This window comes from Peromyscus eremicus, chromosome 19 (assembly GCF_949786415.1).
Source record: "Peromyscus eremicus chromosome 19, PerEre_H2_v1, whole genome shotgun sequence".
NCBI classification, from domain to species: Eukaryota; Metazoa; Chordata; class Mammalia; order Rodentia; family Cricetidae; genus Peromyscus; species Peromyscus eremicus.
This window is the reverse complement of record NC_081435.1, coordinates 25,934,812-25,957,146: the sequence shown is the minus strand read 5'-3', so window position 1 is coordinate 25,957,146 and position 22,335 is coordinate 25,934,812. Positions and strand designations below refer to the sequence as shown.

At 44.7% G+C, this 22,335-nt stretch overlaps 2 protein-coding genes across 3 annotated transcripts; both read right to left on the bottom strand.

Moving 5' to 3' along the window:
- Positions 1–3,803: 3,803 nt before the first annotated feature.
- Positions 3,804–10,993, bottom strand: Zmat2 (zinc finger matrin-type 2). 2 transcript variants are annotated; one of them, XR_009375204.1, is made up of 7 exons: positions 10,866–10,993; positions 10,440–10,533; positions 8,762–8,885; positions 7,408–7,481; positions 6,837–6,982; positions 5,786–5,988; positions 3,804–5,130 (listed from the first exon to the last, which is right to left on the bottom strand). XR_009375204.1 is itself a non-coding variant. In XM_059245991.1 (6 exons), the coding sequence occupies exons 1-6, from the start codon at positions 10,881–10,883 to the stop codon at positions 5,845–5,847; spliced, it is 600 nt and encodes a 199-aa protein (XP_059101974.1). In that variant the 5' UTR covers positions 10,884–10,993; the 3' UTR covers positions 5,213–5,844. The 2 variants fall into 2 exon arrangements, 1 of the variants encoding a protein (XP_059101974.1); XM_059245991.1 differs by lacking the exon at positions 3,804–5,130 and having other exon boundaries at positions 5,213–5,988.
- Positions 10,994–13,028: 2,035 nt separating this feature from the next.
- On the bottom strand, positions 13,029–22,335 carry Hars2 (histidyl-tRNA synthetase 2, mitochondrial). Its single transcript, XM_059245900.1, has 13 exons — positions 22,009–22,335; positions 19,841–19,915; positions 19,498–19,617; positions 19,281–19,376; positions 18,150–18,275; positions 17,748–17,855; positions 17,486–17,584; positions 17,102–17,195; positions 16,269–16,396; positions 15,940–16,182; positions 14,876–14,992; positions 14,538–14,684; positions 13,029–13,937 (listed from the first exon to the last, which is right to left on the bottom strand). Exons 1-13 carry the CDS (start codon positions 22,114–22,116, stop codon positions 13,878–13,880), a joined length of 1,521 nt encoding a protein of 506 aa, XP_059101883.1. The 5' UTR covers positions 22,117–22,335; the 3' UTR covers positions 13,029–13,877.

Here is a 22,335-nt window from a genome sequence, read left to right as displayed (position 1 = left end):
TAGAAATCCTAACTAAGACAGAAGTATGTGTTTTTGCCTGCATGTATGCATGTGTGTGTGCCACACAAGTGCCTGGTGCCTGCGGAAGCCTGAAGCTGGAGTCTGATCCCCTGGAACTGGAGTTACAGATGGTTGTGAGGCCAAGACGGCACACGGTAGGCTAGAAAGCAGCAGAGGCCAGCCAACAGTGAAAGACAGGTAAATCCATCTTCCGAAAAACTGCAGTGGAGAAATTATGCCAATACAGAGAGCTGCAGAAAGCTAAGAATGTCCTGAAAGAGCTTGAAACGAGGAACAGCCGTCTGGGAAGCAATCCCCTCCTGGGGAAAGAGATGACGTGAAAGTATGTAAATCGTGAGAGCTTGATTTTGAGAGAAGGAAGTATACAGAAAAAAACAGTCACGAAAGAGAATAAATCCTAGAATCAGACTTCCATCTAACCAAACAGGTGCATTCTGCTCTACGGACACGAGAGGGCACTCTTGAACTCAGAAATCTGATTTCTCTCATCGGAAATTGCTAAAACAGGAAAACGAAAACATTGAAAACGCACAGAACAAAGCAGGCATGCTTTTAAAACCATGAAATAGGAAAACTGGAGAGCAACACTCCAATCTAAATTAAATAACCTTAACTATCACTTAATGACGTGAAGGGGGGGCACTATTTAACAAGAACTATAACTCAGAAATTGACAAAAAAAAAAAAAAAACCTAAAAGAAGAATAGAGTTGGCTGAAGTCACAAGGCGTTGAAGAAAATATATCAATTCAGAAAAAAAGAGAAACAAAATTAAATGTTAGATGTCCTAAGTGAATTTTTAATTTAAATATAACTATTGATATTAAGTAAAAAATAAAAGTAAAATCAAGAAAGCGGGCCCTTGGAGAACATGATAGATACAGCTCCCAAAGAAGAAAATAATAGAATACATTCCAAGTGTTAACATCGGAAAACTTTCTGGAATAAAGCTTGTGTCTGCACATTGAAAAGGTGTTACAGGAACTCACTTGGAATGGCAAATTATGAGTATCTTCTATCATTTAAACTTAAAAGAGGCTGGAGAGATGGTTCAGCGGTTAAGAGAAACTGAGTTCGGTTTCCAGCACCCAAGACGCCCCACGTATACATTTCACACAATCACATAGACATAAATAAAAATAAAATCTTCTTAAATTTTTAATTTAAATGAAAAAAAGAAAACCCTCCAGATTTCAAAGGGGGGGGGGATGACATTATAAAAGATACAAGTATACCTAACTATTAGAACCAAAATATTACTAAGTAGTCTAATTTTTTAAATTAAGTCCTGTTATTGTTGTTAGACCTTCCATTATTTTCTGGAGGTACGTAAGACGAGCCAAGGATCTCAGTATTTGAAATAGCAATTTATTCAAGAAGTTTTAGTTATTTTCAACGTGGAAAAGTAGCCGAGGGTTCGTAGCAGCAAAAGGACTGGAGAGCGCCCGCGGGCCTCGAACCAACCACTCACTGGTTTTGCAAGCGGTTGGTGGATGGTGCTCGAACTCCACCACGAGTGGCAAAGTAGCGAACTGATGCATTGTCGAAGTAACCGCTGAGCTAAAGCCAGTCCGGCGATTTCTTCCGCGATTTTTCTACATGACTGTGAGAGAAACATACGTCATCCAGACGCTGAAAGTTGTGCGGTGACAGGGCGTGCGAGACTGACCAATCGGATCCTGTTCCGGCCACTAGGCGTGTTCTAACCGGGTGCCCAGAGCGCCTGCGCGGACTCCCGCGCTCACCCAGTATAGAGCTCCTCGCTTGGTCCAGGTCGCTCTGTGCTCGTACTACAACCATCCTCGTTCCTGTGTTACCGTAAGCTTTTTCAGTCACTGTCTCACCCACCCAAGGAAATGGAAGCTTTGCAAAAGTGCAAAAGGTTATTCCAGACGTAGCTCGGAACTTCGTGGCTTAAAGCGGCTCTCCCAGATATGTATTCGCATTTGTTCTGTCTTATAATTTCAAATACCTAGTCAACTCTTGGACCTTTTGTGTACTGAAAACAACTAATTTTCCTCAAAATTCCTGTCTCTCCTGTTAGCCACCATAATATTTGTGTGGATTCCAGACACAATGTAGGACTTTTGTTGTTGTTTTGCTATGAATGTTTGATGGGTATTCTTTTTATTAACTCAGACACAGCATTTGGAAAGTAAAGGCAGAGATTGGCTACATAAGACCCTGTCTCAACAAAAATAAAACTAAGTCTTGAAGAGCTTTCTCCTGTTATATAACTCATCTCCTTTGTAGCACTGGTTTTAAACTTTCCTTTGTATCTATTGACGTACACAGAAGAATGCTATTTGTGTATGACTTTAGTTTTGGAGACAAAGTCTCACTCTATAACCCAGATTGGCCCTTAAACTTGCCATCCTCCTGCATCAGCCTCCCTAGTAGGGGATTATAGAGCAAGATCACACCAGTTTGTCTTTGTAGGGCTGGGAATCAAACCCAGGGCCTCATGAAGGCTATGCATACCACAAGAATCATTTTTTTTCTGTAGACAGGGTCTCATATAACCAGGGCCTAGAACTTGTTATATAGCTGAGGATGACCTTGAGTTTCTGCCCCTCCTGGATTACAGTGTGCCCAACACACCCAGTTGTAAGAGTTGCCAGGGACTGAACCTAGGGCTTTGCACATGCTTGGCAAGCACTTTACCTACTGAGCTATATTCCCAGCCCCCCAAGTGTTTTTAAAGATAGATAAACTTGGTGGCAAATGTCTGTAATTCCAACATTTAGGCGAAGTAGAGGCAGGAGGAACAGGATTCAAGGCCATCCTTGGATACCTAGTGAGCTCAAGGCCAGCCTAGGCTACATGAGATCCTCTCTGAGAAGCCAGAGAGCCACCTTGCATTCCCTGTTCCTGTTGTTTGACAGTCTCACTATGTAGCCTTGGCTGGCCTGGAACTCGCTCTGTAGACCAGGCTGGCCTGAAATTCAGAGATCTGCTGTCTCTGCCTCCTGAGTCATGAGATTAAATGCACACTTCACCACATCTGGCTCCTGGGTATTTTAAATAGTAATTCTACCAGAAGGTAAATCCCCCCTACCTGTAGATCTTGACACCTCACCCCAGAAGATACCAATGACTTAACCAGGTATGATCATGAGTGCCTGCAGTCCCTAAGTACATGGGAGACCGAGGCAGGGAGATCATAAGATTTTGTCTCAAAGTTTATCTCCTAAACACTCAATGAATAAATGAACACAAGTAGGACAGCAGGTACACTCAACTAAAGTACAAACTTTCCAGATTAAATTTCTCTTTCAGAGATTCCCAAGTTATCTGGAATTGTGTTCTAAATTCCCACCCCACCCTGTTTCTACCTTCCTAACTCCCATCTTAACATCCTCCCCTAACAAAACCTAGCCACATCATTTACCTGTCCCCAGAGTTTACAAAAGCTGGAACACATGATTACAATGGAAATGGCACCATAGTAAATGCTCATCATTGCTGAGTTGAATGTGTAACTTCTCAAGGTTAGAATCTCCTCTCACTGAAACCTTATCAGTCTTAAAAAACATATAAAAGGATCCATTCAACAAGGGTACTTTCTCTAGGACAGGTAGTATAACTAATCTTGCCAACAAATGCATCCATGAACTTACCTGCAACTGACCTGCAAACTCGTTTGATAGGTCTTGCTATACAAACCAGACTGGCCATGATCTTATAGCAATCCTGCTCTGCTTTCCAAATGCTGGTTACAGGTGTGCATCACCATGCTCAACACTGCATTTAAATTCCTGAGTCAGGCATTAAGCCAACATATAGATGCACATATTTATTCAGCATTCCCAATAGCCAAATTCTACACAAGAACTCATTAAGCAAAAGGCAGACCTATCAGTAAGTTAATCTTACACACAAACCCAAAGGGTGGGATCCAAAGCTTTGTGGGATCCAGTGTTTCAGATACTACATAAAAGTGAGGAATTACATAGGTCAGAGAAAGAGTCATATTGTGGCAGTCTTGTTAACTCAAATGGACCCCTTTATTGAGAGCATAGAGCCAGCAAAAGGAGTTTCATCTGTTTACATGACTTGTATGACTGTCCCCTATGCCCTCATCCCCATCTCACCCTTGAACCCCCTACACAAGGCACAGTATGTGATCCAGTTCTCAGTGTTGTTTTGTTTTTTGGGAGATGCATTTTTTAAAATCATTTTTTAAAAAGATTTATGTATACAGAAGAGGGTGCCAGATCTTATTACAAATGGTTGTGAGCCACCATGTGGTTGCTGGGAATTGAACTCAGGACCTCTGGAAGAGCAGTCAGTGCTCTTAACCTCTGAGCCATCTCTCCAGCCCATGGGGGGGGGGGGGGATTTTTTTTGACCAGTCTATGTACTGTAGTTCACAAGTTATACCACAGTGGGGAAGTTTCTTAGTCATTTCCAATGGGAGAGCCATTTACTCATTTCCAGGGAACAAAGATATTTTCAGTTGTCAAAAATTGGATGGAAGGGAGTGCTACTGACATCTACTAAGTGGAGGCCAGGGATGCTGCTTAACATCCTATAGTGCAGTCCTGGCTAGGCATGGAGGCACAAAACTTTAATCCCAGCACTGAAGAGGCTGAGGCAGGTGGATCTCTGAGTTCAAGGCCAGCCAAGTGAGACTCTGTCTCAAAAATACAAAACAAAAACCTCAAAGACTTACCTAGCTCATCAACAGTGCCAAGACTGAGTAACCCAGTGCCTGCCCAACTGCAGACAGGTTCAACCCTGAGCTCTTCTGCTAAGATCAGAGGATGCTAAAATTACAGGAGGCTAAACTGTTTTGTTCAGACTCTCAAGGGCACAGATCCTATTAGCAGAGGGGAAAACTCACACTGAGGAAACCTATACTGGGGGGAGGGGGGGAGTTTCAAATGAAAGGGAAAGGCTCTATATGGAAATCCTTAGAGCAGGAACTTGCGGGACAGGGAATGATATGAAAATGTTCCCAACAAATGTGAAACAGGCCCAGTCAGTGTCATTTATTGTACACGTTGAACAGTGTCTGAGAACCAAGGTCCCCCAGAGTTTGTTTGGTTTTAGGGTTCTTTTGTCTTGTTTTCATTCTTTTTTGCATCAGACAGGTTCTTCCAAGAACCTGTTCCCGAGGAAGACAAAAAGAGAAATCCTCAGTGAAGTGAAACAGAAGAAACAAGGTTAAAAACTCACCAGACACAAGCCACACCAAACACTCATCCATTTAATTTCCTGTTACATGCACCGAGGAAACCAAGAACATTAGGCCCCAGGGCAGCAATGCTCTGAGATTCTAGCTCAGACATATCATGCACACATACCCACACACACGTTGACCCAGGCAGAAGTCACATGCATGCACAGGTGGCTAGAGAACCGCTGGGCAGGATGGGAGGAGGAGCTGGCCAAGGCTATGCCAGACAACCCTTCTGTTGCAGGCAGAAGAAGATTAAAGATTAAAACAAAAGCAGAACACAGGAAAAAGGAGGATGTTCAGACAAGAGGTTGGACAGATGAAGAGGGAAAGATGCAGGGGAATTTGGGGAAAGCAGCCTCAAAGAGGGAGGTCTTTCTTTATTGGGAACACAGATGGGCAGAGGTTCTGTGACTCCAGTAATATACTGTGGCTGACAGAATCTGCCACAGCATCACCTCTACATCCTGTGCCCTCTTCCCAACGTAGAGGGAAACCACAAAAACCCACCCTCCACCCCTGCCCATTAACACTCTTAAGGACTTTCTCCAGTACCCAAAAAAGAAATGACACCCCACCCCACCTCAACACACACTCAAAGTTAGGTCCAGTATAGGCCAAAGTTAGGCCCAAGAGAATGCCTCAGTAACTCTTCTTGGCGGAGCCAAAGCCAGAGAAGCCCATCACAGCTGCCATCTCGTCATCCTCCTCAAACGTCAAGTCCTCCTCAGCCCTCCTTTTCTTCTCCTTCTGCTTCTCTTTCTTGTATGCTTTAGCCTTTTCCTCCTAAAGGGCAAAGGAGAGAAAATTCCTCAGAATCAGTTCACTCCAGCGCTGATAGTGCTGAAAGAGATATGTGAGCTTCAAGATTCTTTTCCATCTTTAAGCCTGAATAAAAGCCACGGTAAAGCTTCAAAGGTCAGTGATAAAGCACTTGTCCAGCATGCATGAGGCCCTGAGAGTGACTGCCAGGTTGGCAGTGGGAAGACTGTAAGCAGATTGTCAGGGATAAGAAGAGATTCATTAAGTCTCTGAAGTTCTTAATTCTACACCTCGTTCATCTCTAGTTCTAACCAGACAGCATCCCAGGGCATGCAGGATATGCTAAGATCTGTTCTCGGTTCTGTGTAAATATTATCCTAAGATCTCCAGTGCCGAAAATGAGGTACACTGAGGTTATTTAACTTTCCCAAAAGTCATGCAAACAAATGGAAGAAAAGGGGATTCTGACCCTATAACCTGGATCCACAGGCCAACTAGAGACTAGGTGTATTTAGTTAATCCCTCTTACAGTTTAAAAAGGAGTAAAAATTATAGGGGAAGCTGTATGTACATGCATTGGGGACAGGGTGGCAATGGGAAGTTCTGAACTTTCTTCATTTTGTTATGAACCTAAAATTAGTCTAAAACAAACCTGTCTAAATGAAAGAATAATTGCCAAATGTTCTGGTCAAAAAGCCACAGAGAAATGGATTAGGTTTTGAGCCATTCTCACGAGTCTCAAACAAGGATGTCCTAGTGCACAGAAACCCAGGCACAAGACTGGAGACCAGAGAATGAGCCAAGGAAGAGGGCCATGCCCAATTCACAAGGTACAAAGTCAAAGGTGGGAAGCAGGGTCAGGAGAGCCTCACCTCTTCTCTCAGTTCCTTCATCCTTTCCTCAAAATCATAATCTTTCTGCTTCTCTTCCATCTTCTTCTTGTTGACCTCAAAACGTTTCTTTACCTGATCCAGAGTGGAGCGTTCCACACGCATAGACATACCCAGGTTTCGCTGATCTGGGTGAGGTTAACAGTGAAGGCAACCAGTCATTATAACATTCTCAGACCCTCAAAAAGTCTGGTCCTGGCTTTCTTTTTTTAAACCTTTTCAAAATAAAATACACAACAAAATAAGTATGACTTATTTGGGTCTCACTGCTCTCAGAAGTGGCAGCCACAGATAAAAAGCAGGTAGCTTTCAACTGCATTTACTAAGCAGATTATCAACCAGGTCAGCTAACCTCCTCCTCTGGCCTCTGTGCTCTTGCACAGGAGTCACATAGTCAGTGATACACATACGCGCGCGCGCGCACACACACACACACACACACACACACACACACACACACACAGCCCAAGAAAACTACTCTCCTGCACTCCCCCTCAACCAGACCTTTAAAACTCAATCCTAGCTCCAGTCATGAACTACCTCCAAGTCTTACGTTTCTTTCCATTAATGTGGTCCAGGAAGTTGATGGAGTCCTTCACCACACAGTCACAGACATTGCAGTAGTAGCTGACAAATGGGAAGAAACAGCACATGCATCAATGTGGTTTTTAAGGATCTTACTGTTTTCAGTGAAGAAACTCTAATTCTTGGTAAACTTCTATGACATCTGTTTTGTTAATGGAGACATTAAGTGGCCTGGGACTCACAATGTGGACCGAGCTGGCCTCAGATATGCAGAGCTAGTCCTGCCCCTTCTTAAGTGATACAATTACAGATGAGGTGTGTGTGCTACAGGCCTGGCTTTTTTTTTATTTTTTTGGAGAAAAGCTCTAACCCTGTAGCCCAAGTAGGCTTTAAACTTGCAGCAATCCTCCTGTTTCATCCTCCCAAGTGCAGGTATTACAGGCATGAGCTACTTCACCTGGCTCTCAGCATCTTTTTGGATGCATTTTCATAAAGCCTTACAAGATACTCTCCAGCCTCCAAGGCAGCCAGACTCTCGTCTTCCCACCCTTTGTAGCGTCCTCCCAATCTGTGCCAAAATGTTCTGTGTGATGAACAGATCGTGTCAAAAGAGGTGGTATATCACTTCCAAGATTAGATATCATAAAAGAGTGGCTTCTGCCTTTGTGAGGATGACTTGGTTTGGGGAAACTCATCTCTTTATGCTTTATTGTGAACAACCTTACAAATAGGCCCACAGAGCGAACTTCAGCCTCCAAACCATAGGCATGTGAGAGCCTGGTAGAGGATTTTCTACCTTTATTTAAGCCCCAGTGAATGCAAACCTAGTCAATTCCATGACTGCACCCTCATTGGAGATCCTGATCCAGAACCTCCAAGGTAACTACCCCTCAATTCCATGCCCACGAAGCTATGAGCTATTATTATTATTTTATGATCCTAAATATTTAACTTGCTAATTTATACAGCAAAGGTATCAAAACAGTGGGTTTACTAAATAATCTACAGAAATGTGCTAACTGCTATCTGCATGAGTCTCCTGATATAAATTCTAACTTGAAGAAATGTTGGAACTCTTCTGGGTCACAGTTTTGGTGTACAATAACTACAGTTAACAGCTTCATCTAATACACCTCAGTGCCTTCAGGTCTAACAGATTATATAACCCCTTTGAAGATAAGAAGGAAGTAATACACAGCAGCCCACAGAACAACCCCTCCTTGAGTTAACTTCAAACTTTAGAGGGCAAAGAAAAACAAAGACTCGAGTTATGGTCGATAAGGTTGCCATCCCTGGCCTAAGATTCTCCTCAACACATCCTAAAACCAATATAAATACTTCATTAGGCCAGCCTTGGTATTGGAGGACAAAAGGCTACTCACCCTCCCATTTCAGACTGTGGGGTTGTCTTGGTAATGACGATTGTCTTCCCAAGCTTGGACTCCAAGTCCACCTTGTAGTCTCTGTGCCGAAGAAGCTCCCGCTTGACGGGCTGCACTGGTTTTCCTGAAACAGAATGAGAAAGAGGGTCCCTTCAGTGTTACAGTTTCTTTCTTTCTTTCATTCTTTCTTTCTTTCCTTTTCTTTCTTTTTATTTACTTTTTTTATTTTTTAAATTTATTTATTTATTATGTATACGGAAGAGAGTGTCAGATCTCATTACAGATGGTTGTGAGCCACCATGTGGGTACTGGGAATTGAACTCAGGACCTCTGGAAGAGCAGTCGGTGCTTTTAACCTCTGAGCCATCTCTCCAGCCCTCTTTTTATTTTTTAAGAAAGGGTTTCTCTGTGTAGCCCTGACTGTCCTGGAACTCACTCTGCAGACCAAGCTGGCCTCGAACTCAGAGATCCGCCTGTCTCTGCCTCCTGAGTGCTGGGATTAACAGTGAGTATTACAGTTTCTTTTTTCTTTTTCTTTTTCTTTTTTTATAATGATCACAGCTCGTATTTACTGAGCTCTTTTTTTTTAAAGATTTATTTATTATGTATAGTGTTCTGTTTGTATGTATGTCTGCACACCAGAAGAGGGCACCAGATCTCATATAGGTGGTTGTGAGCCACCATATGGTTGGTTGCTGGGAATTGAACTCAGGACCTCTGGAAGAGCAGTCAGTGCTCTTAACCTCTGAGCCATCTCTCCAGCCCCATATTACAGTTTCTTAGCCAGAACGGAAAAGAAATGCATGAACCCCAAATTCAGATGACTACGCTCATTCATTTCTTTGGATTCCTCAAGGAAGGGACACAACAGATACTTTTATGCAGCAGTTAAAAGAGGCCAAAAAAACCTACTCTAATTAGCCTGTGACTCACTATGTAGACCAAGCTGGCCTCAGACTTGCGATGGCAATCCCAACTCTCAAGAGCTTTTCTGAACTTTAACGCCAGCAAACTTAAACAGCGGTTCCTATGTGTTGTCTAGCTGAACTGAGGAGTTCTGACTTTTTGCTCGAAGCAAACCTTTCAAGAAAGGGGAACTCACACTCTGTAGCATAATGTTCAATGTTTTCATGCCGTGCGACGGCTAATACTGGTTGTCAACTTGACTACATCTGAAATCAACTAAACCCAAGCAGCTGGGCACACTTGTCTGCAGGTTTTGTTTGTTTTGTTTATTTTTGTTGCGGGGGAGGCGGGGAGACTGGATCATTTAAGAAGAGCAATCCCGCCGGGCGTTGGTGGCGCACGCCTTTAATCCCAGCACTCGGGAGGCAGAGCCAGGCGGATCTCTGTGAGTTCGAGGCCAGCCTGGGCTACCAAGTGAGTTCCAGGAAAAGGCGCAAAGCTACACAGAGAAACCCTGTCTTGAAAAACCAAAAAAAAAAAAAAAAAAAAAAAAAAAAAAAAAAAAAGAAGAGCAATCCCACCCTGAATATGGGCCACACCTGGGGGCAGCTCACGTAAAAGGAAAGGAGAAAGTAAACGGAAAGGAGAAAGCTTTAGGTTTTTGCCTGCTTGTCCTCACACGCTAACTGTCAAGCGATCTATCCTGTTGCTGGGCATTCCTTCTCGACCCACTCTACCATTCCCCTTAGCCCTTCACGAAGCGAGCACCCACCATCCTTCTTTTCTCTCTCTTCTGTGAGTCTCTTCTCCGCGAGTTTCTCGTATTCATCTTTGTCCCACTTTCGGCGAAAGTCCAAGTTTTTTGTCTGTAGGAGGAAAAAGCGCTCAAGACCCGTCGTTGTGCCTGTTCCCCTGAAGAAACTAAGGGAACCGCCTAACTGCCACCAAGGCGGCCCCAGGACCTTTCGAAAGAGAAGTCTCTCTGATACGCCCGGGGGTCTGGGGTACTCGGGACCCCAGCCCGAGAGACTTCCGAGATTCCACTGTCCCTGCGCCAAGGCCTTACGGGGGAGTTCTCGAACCTGGACCCTGAGGTCGCGAAGAGGAGCCAGGAAGTCAGCCAAGTCTCACAGCCTGTCTCTACATAGCTCTGAAAAACCACCCCAGAGCCCTCAAACCTCCTCACACCAACACCTACCCCGCTGCCCGACGCCATCTTCACAGCGAAGTGAATGGAAAGCCGTAAAATGCCGTAAAACGCGCCCGGAAGCCATAAGGCAAGATCACGCTCCAATAAGATTCGAGCTTCGCATTCTAACTGCGTTAAGGACTGGAGCGATTCTAGGCTGTCCTGTTGGCCCCGCCCTCTGTTCCAAGGAGACGGCGCAGGCGCAAAGGGCGCGTGAAGCAACACGGAAGTAAGGGCACCGACCAACGTTTCTCTCACTGGCTCTCAAAACAAGTCTTGGAAGAACAATTAAATAGCTCAACTCTTCTATTTCACAAAGAATCGGAGGTTCGGAAACAGTGCCCCATGATCTAAACAACTTTACCTGCATCTTCAGGGTTTCTAAACTTTTTTGTTTTTTTTAAAGACAGGTTCCCAGGTAGCCTAGACTCGACTCTAATTGGCTATGTAGTGGAGGCTAGTCTTGAACTTCTGATTCTCCTGCCTCCACTTCCTAAGTGCTGGGTTTACAGGCAAGTGCCACGATGCCCATTCAGGTGTCGCTGGAGCGCGAACCCAGGACTTCGTTCATACTATTGAGCACTCTACCAATTGAGCTACACCCCCTGCCTACTAAACCTTGTTTTAAAAGCTAAAACACTATCAGCGGCTCTGGATGTCCCATTCACCAGCATGTACTATGAGTGTGGCTCTAAATTATGCACAAAAGACAAGCACTTTTACATTTGGGTTCTTTTCCCTTGAAATAATGATACTACTCCCTGGTTAAACTCATTTCCATGTCTGGAGACCATTTAAACTCATTTAACTTATACAGTACAGTTTAATCTTGAAACTGTCATCCGCCAAGCCCCCAGAATGAAGCACTCCGCACTCTGTCAAGTTTGTGGGAAAGGGTAGTGCTTGAGACAGAGTCTCACGTACCCCAGGCTATGATGCAGAGAGGATGAACTTAAACTCCGGAACCTCTTTTCTCCACTTTCCAAGTGCTAGGATTGTAGGTGTGGTATGTTTTTAGACAAGATCTTTTTGGCCCTGGCTGACCTGAAACTCTTTGTATAGTTTTCTCAGTGTTTTACTGGAGTCACAGAACCTCTGCCCATCTGTGTTCCCAATAAAGAAAGACCTCCCTCTTTGAGGCTGCTTTCCCCAAATTCCCCTGCATCTTTCCTCTTCATCTGTCCAACCTCTTGTCTGAACATCCTCCCTTTTCCTGTGTTCTGCTTTTGTTTTAATCTTTACTCTTGTTTAGCTGACCTCAAAGAGAGTCTACTGCCTTGGCCCCACCACTCCACTGCTGGGATTAAACGTGTACCATCAGGCAGAGGTTTTTTTGTTGTTGTTGTTTTGAAAAAGGGTCTCATGTAAACCTAAGGCTGAATTTTTATGTATTTATTTATTCATTTATTGGTTTTGGGTTTTTGTTGTTGTTTTTTGTTTTGTTTTGTTTTTTTCAAAACAGAGTTTCTCTGTTTAGCCCTGGCTGTCCTGAAACTTGCTCTGTAGACCAGGCTGGTCTCAAACTTACAGAGATCCGCCTGCCTCTGCCTCCAAGTGCTAGGATTAAAGACATGCACCACCACTTAATTATCTTTAGACAAGGTTTCACTAGGTAGACATGGCTGGCCAACAACTCACAAACAATAGGCCTGTCTCTACTTCCCTTGCACTAGGATTAAAAATCCTGTGCCACCTTGCCTGGCCCCAAAGCTGACTTGGAACTTCTCACCTCCTGCTTTCACCTCCCAAGTGCTAAGGGGCATTCTATCGAGAGAGCTATATCCCTGGCTGTATGTTGGTATTTTGGTGGGTTGTTTTTTACATTTCATTTTGTATGTAAGTCTGCATTTGTGCTTCACATGTCACAGCAAGTGTATAGAGGCCAGAGGACAACCCAAGAGAATCTGTTCTCTTCTCCCACCATTCGGGCCCCAGGGATCAAATTCAGGTCAGTCTTTACCTGCTGAGCCATCTCACCTGCCCCAATATTGATTTTTTAGCAACATGAGAGAAGAGGAGGAATTCTAGTCGTTCTCTTCACTGAACACAGAAGCATCTCTTAGTAGCTCACAGGGCTCTCCAGTATCTGAGGTCTACACAAATTAATCCTTTGATAACAAATTACTCAAAGTACACTTACTTTTTTTAAATTATTTTATTCTTAATCATGTGTATGGGTCTGTGTGTATGTGCACATTAAGTGCAAATGTCTATGGAGCTGAGAAGAGGGCCTCAGATCCCCTGGAACTGGAATTACAGGTAGTTGTAATCACTCTGGTGTGGGTGTTAGGAACTGAACTCAGGTCCTCTGCAAAAGCAATATGCACCCTTAACCAATAAGCCGTCTCTCCAGCCCACTAGTACGTTTTTGAAATACTATATAGCATACTATATAGCCACTCCTAGAACAACCTCCAGAGCAGGATATGGAGTCATCAAGAGAAGTTACTGTGGCAAAGGGAATGGTGTCCACAATCTCAAAAGATCAGATCACTGACTGATCATCCATTTAATTCAATGTCCAAAATCATTCAACAGCCCCACCCTTCTACTGTTAGCTGGAAGAATCAACAGATGCACTCCTGGGTCCTTGGGACATCATCTCTGTTCACTGTTCATTCTTGCTGTCAAATACTCCACGGACAAACCATGGTCCAATGTAGACAAATTCTCCGAACTCTGGTTCCTAAGCTACAGTTAAAATGAAGTACATATTTAGCTTCTCATTTCAATGGGTCAGAGTCTTAGCCTGAGGCAACTCTCCAGAGCCTTGCTCACAGGAACCATCTTAACATCTCTTGAGGCACTTCAGCTCTGCCTTTGCAGTTAGATTGTGCACTCCGGCAGAGTAGCTGCTAATCCATGAGTCCTTAGGACCCGTCTACTTCTGTATCCAGGACGGATGGAGGCAGAAGGCACTTGGACAACATCCATGCTGGTCAGCTGTTGGAACATCCACCAGAATTCAGTCCTAGATGACAACTTTTCTTCTGAGGACAGCAGATAGAAATTAGGCAACAATCAAGACTCAGACAGTCGCTTCTGAATTTCAGCCACAAGACTTTCTCGATTAATAGTCACCTAAAACATAAAGAGAATCCTTGTGTGACAAACTAGAAAATGATACTAATGTCCAAATCCACTTCATTCTGCATCCATTCTCACTATTTACACCTGGGACCCATATGGTGGAAGGAGAGAAGTGACTCCTACAAGATGACATACACACTCGTGCATGGGATATATGTGCACGCACACACACATACACATAAATGTAATTTAAAAGAAAGAGTTTTAACTTTATTTCCTCAGAGAACACATCTTTGAAAAGAATCCAATATCAGCTGGGTGATGGTGGCACATGCCTTTAATCTCAGCACTTAGGAGACAGAGGCAGGTGGATCTCTGAGTCTGAAGCCAGCCTGATCTACAGAGTGAGTTCCAGGATAGTCAGAGCTACACAGAGAAACCCTGTCTTTAAAAAAGGAATCTGGGATCTAGGCATGACAATATATACCTGTTGCCACAGCACTTGAGAAGTTGAAGCAGAAAGATCAAGAGTTCAAGACAGCCTAGGCGACACAATCCCAGGCCAGTCTGAGCTATACAGCGAGACGTTGTCTTGAAAAGGGCGGGGGGTGGGGGGCATTTAGAACTCTATTTCTGCAAGTTCTCACTCACTTCTTCTCTGCTGGCCACTGTACGGAGCTTGACGACACCTTCATTCTGTTCTTGCTCACCAATGATGACCATCAGAGGAATGTCCGTTTTCTCACAATAATGCAGCTGGGTTAACAGTTTGGGATTGTTTTTATATAGCATCTCTGCCTGAAAAGGATAAAAAGAGAGTAGGGAACTTAAAGTGATTGTAGCACATAAGTGCCCAAGAACATACATTTCCAAGGGAGCCAGAAATAAGTAGCTAGCCCTCTAGTGGTAAGGTAAAAATGTCCTGAGTACCACTGTAGGCATACTGTAGAAATGAGCCATGATTATCATGTCCACATATACCCAGATACCTTGATCCCAGCATCCCAAAGCTCTGCGATTAGCTTCAAACGCTCTCGGAGAAAGTTCTTCTGGGGTGTGGCCACAAACACTTGGGTCTCTGTGGTTCGAAACTTCTTACCAGAAGCCTAATAAAACAGAGAGAAGAAACCAAGCCGGGCGGTGGTGGCGCACGCCTTTAATCCCAGCACTCGGGAGGCAGAGCCAGGCGGATCTCTGTGAGTTCGAGGCCAGCCTGGGCTACCAAGTGAGTCCCAGGAAAGGCGCAAAGCTACACAGAGAAACCCTGTCTCGAAAAACCAAAAAAAAAAAAAAAAAAAAAAAAAAACAGAGAGAAGAAACTAAAACTACAGCCTAGGGTAGCTCTCACAACTGTAATCCCAGCACTCTGGTGCCTAGGGCAGGAAGACCCTAAATTCAAGGCCCAATTGAGCTCAGAAAGAAATCCTATTTCAGACTGCTCTTTTAAGAAAGTGGGGGTGGCTGGGTGGCGGCGGCGGAGGCTCATGTCTTTAATCCCAGAACTCGGGAGGCAGAGGCAGGCGGATCTCTGGTGAGTTTGAGGCCAGCCTGGTCTACAGAGCGAGATCCAGGACAGGCTCCAAAACCACACAGGGAAACCCTGTCTCGAAAAACCAAAAGAGAGAGAGAGAGAGAGAGAGAGAGAGAGAGAGAGAGAGAGAGAGGGAGGGAGGGAGGAACAAACGAACGAAGGAAGAGGGAGGGGGAGGGAGTACAGAGGGAGGGAAGGGCTAGAGAGAAGGCTCAGCAGTTAAGAGTACTTGTTCTTTCAGAGGATCCAAGTTCAGTTCTCCGCACTGACATGGTGGCTCACAACCACCCATAGCTCTGACCCTCCACTTCTGACCTCCACTGGCACGAGGCATACACATACATTCAGGCTAAACTCTCATACACATAAAAAGATAGAATAAGTCTTTTAAAAAAAGAAAGATATTTCCTTTGTACTTTCAATTCCAAAAAGCAAAAGGATCATTTTAAAAAAAGGTCCGAATGCCCCTCCAGAAACTAGTTATTAGCTTTCAAAGTCACTTTACATCTACCCAGGACCTACCTTCATCTTCTGTTCCACAAGGTAGAAGATTCTCTCTACTCCAATGCTCAACCCCACACAGGGCACGTTATGGCCCTTGGGATCAAACTGGGCTACCAGGCCGTCATAGCGTCCACCAGCAGCCACACTGCCCACATTCAGAGCCCCCTTTCCAGCCTGACCCGGAGACTGCAGGAGCACCGCTTCATAGATCACTCCTGTGTAATAGTCTAGGCCCCGGGCCAGACTTAAGTCAAAGGAGATCTGTAAAGGAAAAGCTACGGTCAGTCCCCGATCGGAATCCGAGAACCTAAGAGTTCAACAGAAGGTCCAATCCCAGCTCTGCCGACCTTTTCAGCAATTCCAAATAAAGTCAGGTAGTCAAAGAGCAGCTTCAGGTCTCCTAAGCCCTGCAGGGCCCGCTGGCTTTGGGACAGTCTGGGATCCTTGGACATTTCCTCTACCAGGGAGATCCCCCCTGGAAAGAAAAGTCAGGTAAAGTCTGTGCTGTTTACCCAGGTGTGTTTCATACGAATTGATCTATGTTTTTGTTGTTTTGTTTTGGGTTTTTGTTCGGTTGGTTTTAGTTTTGGTTTTAGATAGGGTCTCTCTACATAGCCCTGGCCATCCTGGAATTCACTATGTAGACCAGACTGGTCTAGAAATCACAGAGAGCTGCCTGCCTCTGCCTCCCGAGTGCTGGGATTAAAAACATGTGCCACCGGGGGCTGGAGAGATGGCTCAGCGGTTAAGAGCACTGCCTGTTCTTCCAGAGGTCCTGAGTTCAATTCCCAGCAACCACATGGTGGCTCACTACCATCCGTAATGAAATCTAGCGCCCTCTTCTGGCCTGCAGGTGTATATGCAGACAGAACACTGTATACATAATAAATAAAAAATAAAATCTAAAAAAAAAAAAAAAAACATGTGCCACCACAGCCAGCTTGAATCTATCTGCTCTAGCCTGTCTTCCTCATTTTCTTTAAAAAGACCACAACCTTGGGCTCAGGGCCAGATCTTCCTCTCTGCCTCCGCCTTTGCCAAGAAGACATAAAGCAGATACAATACCTAAAAGGGAACTTTCTTTATCCAGGCCAGACTCTGGAGCTGATCCAGAGGTAGAAGCTGGACACATGTCGCCCTCAGCCTGTTCGAGCACGGCTCTGAAAACACTGGTTCTTACCATGACACTGGACATACGCCCCAATTCGATCAGCCACCTCAGGAGTTAGGCCTTTCTGTGCCACCATCTCACATCTCACATCTTCCCAAGACATCTGCATTAAGACCCAAACATTAGCTCAACCCCAGTCCCTCTTTACCTAACTGAAGCAGGATCTCTCATTTTCATTTGGTATGTTAAGGAACTAACAGGCAACTCAGCAAAACCACAGGCAACTTAAGAAACCCAGCCACAATCCCCACTTTAAAAATGTCTCCTTAACCTTTTTTTCCCCCCATAAAGCCACTTCCAGCCATGGTCTCCTTATTCTTCCCTAACGACATGGATTAGAGGGCAGGGCAGAAACCCAGACAGGGTCGGTTTAAAATATGTTTTCGTTGTTACCTTGTCTAGTTTGTCCACTGAGGAGCAGATGGTACGGAACTTGCTCTCAGGAACACCACAGACAGCAAACATCCCATCTACAACCCGCCGGTCATTTACCTGTGAACTCAATATAATTAACCCAAGTGTCCTGTCAATCAGTGCCCCTTTCCTCAAAACTATGGCTTTCTCTAAATCTCTTTACTCATAAAAGCAATTCAAAGACAATTTCACAGGCCCAATCCAAACTTCTCCCTCACTATGTACACCAGGCTGGCCTCACCTTAATGAGAAAGTCCCCCAGTTGCAATCCACTTAGGATTTCACACATGATCTTCAAACATTCTGCATCAGGGATCATAGGGTCAAATTCACCAGCAATGTCAAAATCCTACAGGAAAAAAAAGAAGAAGAAAGCAGAACATATTGGCCCAAGCCTTTAATGCCAGCACTCAGTAGGCAGAGGCAGATGGATCTCTCAGTGAGTTCAAGGCTAGCCTGGTCAGTTTCAGGACAGCCAGGGATACACAGATGTCTCAAATACCTGTCTCAACAAAGCCAAAACCCAAGAACAAACCAAACAAACAAAAGGGAGAAAAACAAACCTCCCACTAATCGGCAAATCCCCAACGTAACTATCATTAAACACTGGCCTAATCTATCACTTAACTGGTTGGTCACTTACACACTGGCAGAACTCCCGGTAGCGGCCCTGGACTATGGCTGGGCTCTCTCGCCGCCACACCTTTCCAACTTGATATCGTTTCATCTTCTTCAGTTTATTCATGGCCAGATAGCGAGCAAAAGGAACCTTATGTAAACAGGTTGAGGAAGAAAGATACTATGTTCAATGTTCAGACCCACCATTCAGATGGGAGGGAGAACTGGGTTCCTAGAAATCATCCTTATCTTACAGTGAAAACAAGGACCTTTCCAGGCTTTTCCCACTGTCTCTGAAGCCTCGCAGTATTGGTGTTGATGAAGGCATTTCACTTACTGAAACTGAAGGCTGACCAGAAAAAAAGAGGCAGGAATAGAAATGACCTCAGACACTTAGGCCCGGTCCATTTCCTCCCATTCAGATCATTACCCAACCAACTAAAAAGCCATCAAGCTTCAGAACTGAATTTGCCTACAATTTAAAATCCTGTTTCTGAATGCACGGGCCAAAGACCACATGCACATTTTCCAGGATTCTGTTTAGAGAAGTGGTTCTCAACCTTCCTAATGCTGCAACCATTTAATACAGTTCCTCAGTTGTGGTGACCCCCCCCCACCATAAAATTATTTCATTGTTACTTCATAACTAATTTTGCTACTGTTATGAATTGTAATGTGAATATCTGATATTCAACCCCTGTGGGGCTGAGACACATAGGTTGAGAACCTCTGGGTTAGCACTTGCAAGATGGTGCAGTGGGGGAGGGGCATGCTGCACAAGTCTGACAATCTGCATTCTATCCCCAGAACCCACAGAGGAGTTAGGAGAGAACTAACTCCACATAAACACCATCTACACACACAATAATTAATTTTCTTTTATATGCACATTTATAAATACCACTCCAGTTATGGAATTTAGGGTCTCTGGAGCTAGGGTCAATAATCTGTGCTTCTGCAAACTTCCTAGAAAGAGTCCCCATATGTACGGAAGTTAAATAACAGGGCCTTCAGGTTAGGCTCTGCAGGCAGAATTGCTTCCTAGGAGAAACTGGGAAATGAAAGATGCTGTCAAAGTTCCTCTACTCTCTTCTGCCAGAGAGAGCCCTCTGGATCTGGGTAGAAACATGTCAGGCTCCAGCACTCAGAAAGATACAGTAAGATCGTATCGAAGAGACAACAACTCTCCACCTTGATCCTTCAAATCGTACATGAGGCCGAAGTTGTCTTCATACTTCTCGGTGAGCATTTCCTGCAAGAGTCAGACAGAACAAGCCACAGTTCAATGACTGACTACAGAACACAGATGGGAAGCCCTGCGGGAAACTGAAGGCAGGTAAACAATGAGGTTCTCAGCACCCTTCTGTCCTTACTGTTAGCTCAAATGCTGGTGTATCCAACCCCTGTGCCCCATGACGCTTAAAGCAGCTGACAATCTTATCAAGAATCTTCTCCCTCACAACCATCTGTTGAGGACTTAAATCCCTGGTGCCCTGGAAAACAAAAGCAGTCAAATAATAATCAAGACCATTTAAGACTAGAGGTTAAATCATGTCCATAACCTAAGGTTTGGAACTAACTTGACCCCCAGCTAGAATTTTAAGAATAAAACGCCCCACACACCCCCAAAAAAGATTTAGGTTAAAAGGGTAAGGTAAGGAGAGCTGGTGTGCCCTCCACGGCACTCTGCCAGACAGGGTGGGCAAAGGGTGTTACCTTTGGAACCTTGATGATAAAATTTGGTTTCTCTTGATGTGGTTTCAGTTGGGATGTTAACACTGCCTGTGCAACCTAGGAGAAAAAGGAACATGAAATGTGTCTTCTCTGGACACTGGACAGTCCTGTGACATCTTTGACCCTGTGGACCATCAACCTGAGAAGTCCCTTGATCCCACACAAAAGGTTTCCCAAACACCATTTTGTCTACCCTGATCTCCTTTCACCCTCAATAATCCATGTTGAATTTCCAATTATACCTGTAATACATAGTAAGTTCAGTCTTTATTACACAAACTTCTCCACTGTTTGGAGTTTTTAAGTGTCTGAAAAAGTTGAAGCGCCTGAGAATAATAAAGACACAGAACCCACACCTGCCACCACTAAACTTCTACAAGTAGGGATTAGAACTCCAGTTCTCTACTGGACACGATGACATATACATGTAATCCCAGCACTCGGGAGGCAGAGGCAGGCGGATCTCTGTGAGCTTGAGGCCAGCCTGGTCTACAGAGTGAGTTCCAGGATAGCTGGAGCTACATGGTGAGATCCTGTCTCAAACAAATAAACAAAATGAACTCCAATTCTCAGATCTTATTTAAACAGCAAAAAAGGTGCACGCCTTTAATCCCAGCAGTCAGAGGCAGAGACAGGCAGACCACTATGAGTTTAAGGTCTACACAGTGGGTTCCAGGCCAGCCAAGGGTGCATAGTTGAGACCTTGTCTAAAAAAACAAACAAACAAACAGGGTCAGGAGACAGGATAAATGGAACATAAAGACAGAACCAACCCAAGAGAAAGGACCAAACCTGGGCCAAGGAGATGGTTCAGTGGGTATCCACCTGACCACCTGAGTTGGATCCCCGGGACCCACTCACATAGTTGAAGGAGAAAACCAATTCCCACAAGTTGTCCTCTGACATACTTACACTCATATGCAATAAAACCTATGGAATGATAGGAATAAATTTCCTGGTTGGAAAAAAAAAAAACAGACTAGTAAAATGCTGTGACTTAAAATGAATAAAAAATCCGAGGGGCCGGGCGGTGGTGGCGCACGCCTTTAATCCCAGCACTCGGGAGGCAGAGCCAGGCGGATCTCTGTGAGTTCGAGGCCAGCCTGGGCTACCAAGTGAGTTCCAGGAGAGGCGCAAAGCTGCACAGAGAAACCCTGTCTCGAAAAACCAAAAAAAAAAAAAAAAAAAAAAATCCGAGCTCTGTTGAGCATGACGGTACAAAGTATCTGCTTTCAGAGAGAGGTAACAACCACTGACATAGTGTTAGTGAAATGGCTCATGGGTAACGGTGCTCGCCACTTACCATGACCACCTAAGTTCAATGCCCACACTCCACAGGTGAAGAACAGAAATGCGCCATGGCACACCAACACCCACACACATTAATAGATAAATGTACTTTAAAAAAAAAATCAGGTTTGAAGACCTGAAGGTTGTATGTCTTTCCAGAAATAGAAATGGTGGTAATTTCGTACTTTGGAAAGTCCCCAAAGAGAAGTCTGAGTTCAAGTCCACAATCCCTTACTCTAATTCCAAAATCCAACTATCTCTGAAAATGTTTCTCCGGGATTCATTTTAGGGTAAATTCATTTGATGTGCATAAACTCAGTCCATTTATAGTTTGGGGGGGGGGGCATTCTATTATAGATCTGGCTCAAATTCTAACATGTTCAAGAATTTCATATGATTGAGAGTAAACCTCATTATAATACTTAGCGGCTACGTATCCTTAAAAGCCATTTAACCCTGTGATCTCCACTTACTCAGCTGTAAAATGGAGAATAAAACCCTCAACCTCTGAGATTGCTCCAACAATAAAATGACAAAAGCATCCAAAACGCTTAGTTCAGTGCAGGTACAAAGTGGCTAATCAACAAAAACCAATTTCAGGGCTGGAGAGCTGGCCCTTTTAGAGGACCTAGGTTCTATCCCCAGCACCCACAGGGTGGCTCACCACCGGATGTAACTCCAGTCTCAGGGGATCCTCTGCGGGCACCAGGCGCATACGCAGTGCACACACACATGCAGGCAAAATCCCCATACACATAAAAAGAAATAAACCTTCAAAAATAAAATAAAAATGTAATAATACAATACAGGCTGCGAGTCTATGCTTTCAAGCCAGGAGGCCCCGGCTCAGGGTGGCTTACCTGGCTGTGACAGCCAACCGCCCGGATGCACACTGCGCGGGGAGGTCGCAGGAGCTGGCCGAGCAGCGCAGCCCAAACCCCGCGGCGCAGGGGTCCCAGGTGGGACATCGTGCAGCAGGACGCCGGTTTCCTGGAAAAAGGAGCCAAGGGCCTGGGGACGAGACCAGTCCAACCTCAAAAAGGCGACAGAGAGTCGAAGACCCTAGCACCAGCCCCTGGGAACACCTGAAGTCGGAGTTAGTCCGGGGGTGGAGCTGAACTCCGAGTATCTCACGCTCCCTGACCCGGAAAGGTTTTTGCTCTCGCTGGAGACCTTCTAGGCACGAG

Bases quoted from the DNA above. Each gene is read 5' to 3' on its own strand.
- Zmat2 (XM_059245991.1), bottom strand. The intron at 7,482-8,761 runs GTGAGTAGCCTT...CCCATTTGTCAG, and splicing joins CCACAGTCTGAAATGGGAGG to CTACTACTGCAATGTCTGTG. The intron at 5,989-6,836 runs GTGAGGCTCTCC...TTTGCCCTTTAG, and splicing joins TGAAGGAACTGAGAGAAGAG to GAGGAAAAGGCTAAAGCATA.
- Hars2 (XM_059245900.1), bottom strand. From the start codon at position 22,116: ATGTCCCACCTGGGACCCCTGCGCCGCGGGGTTTGGGCTGCGCTGCTC. The intron at 19,377-19,497 runs GTAAGGACAGAA...TGACTCTTGCAG, and splicing joins CACCAGCATTTGAGCTAACA to GAAATGCTCACCGAGAAGTA. The intron at 16,397-17,101 runs GTAAGAACCAGT...TTTTCTTTCCAG, and splicing joins GGCGTATGTCCAGTGTCATG to GGGGGATCTCCCTGGTAGAG.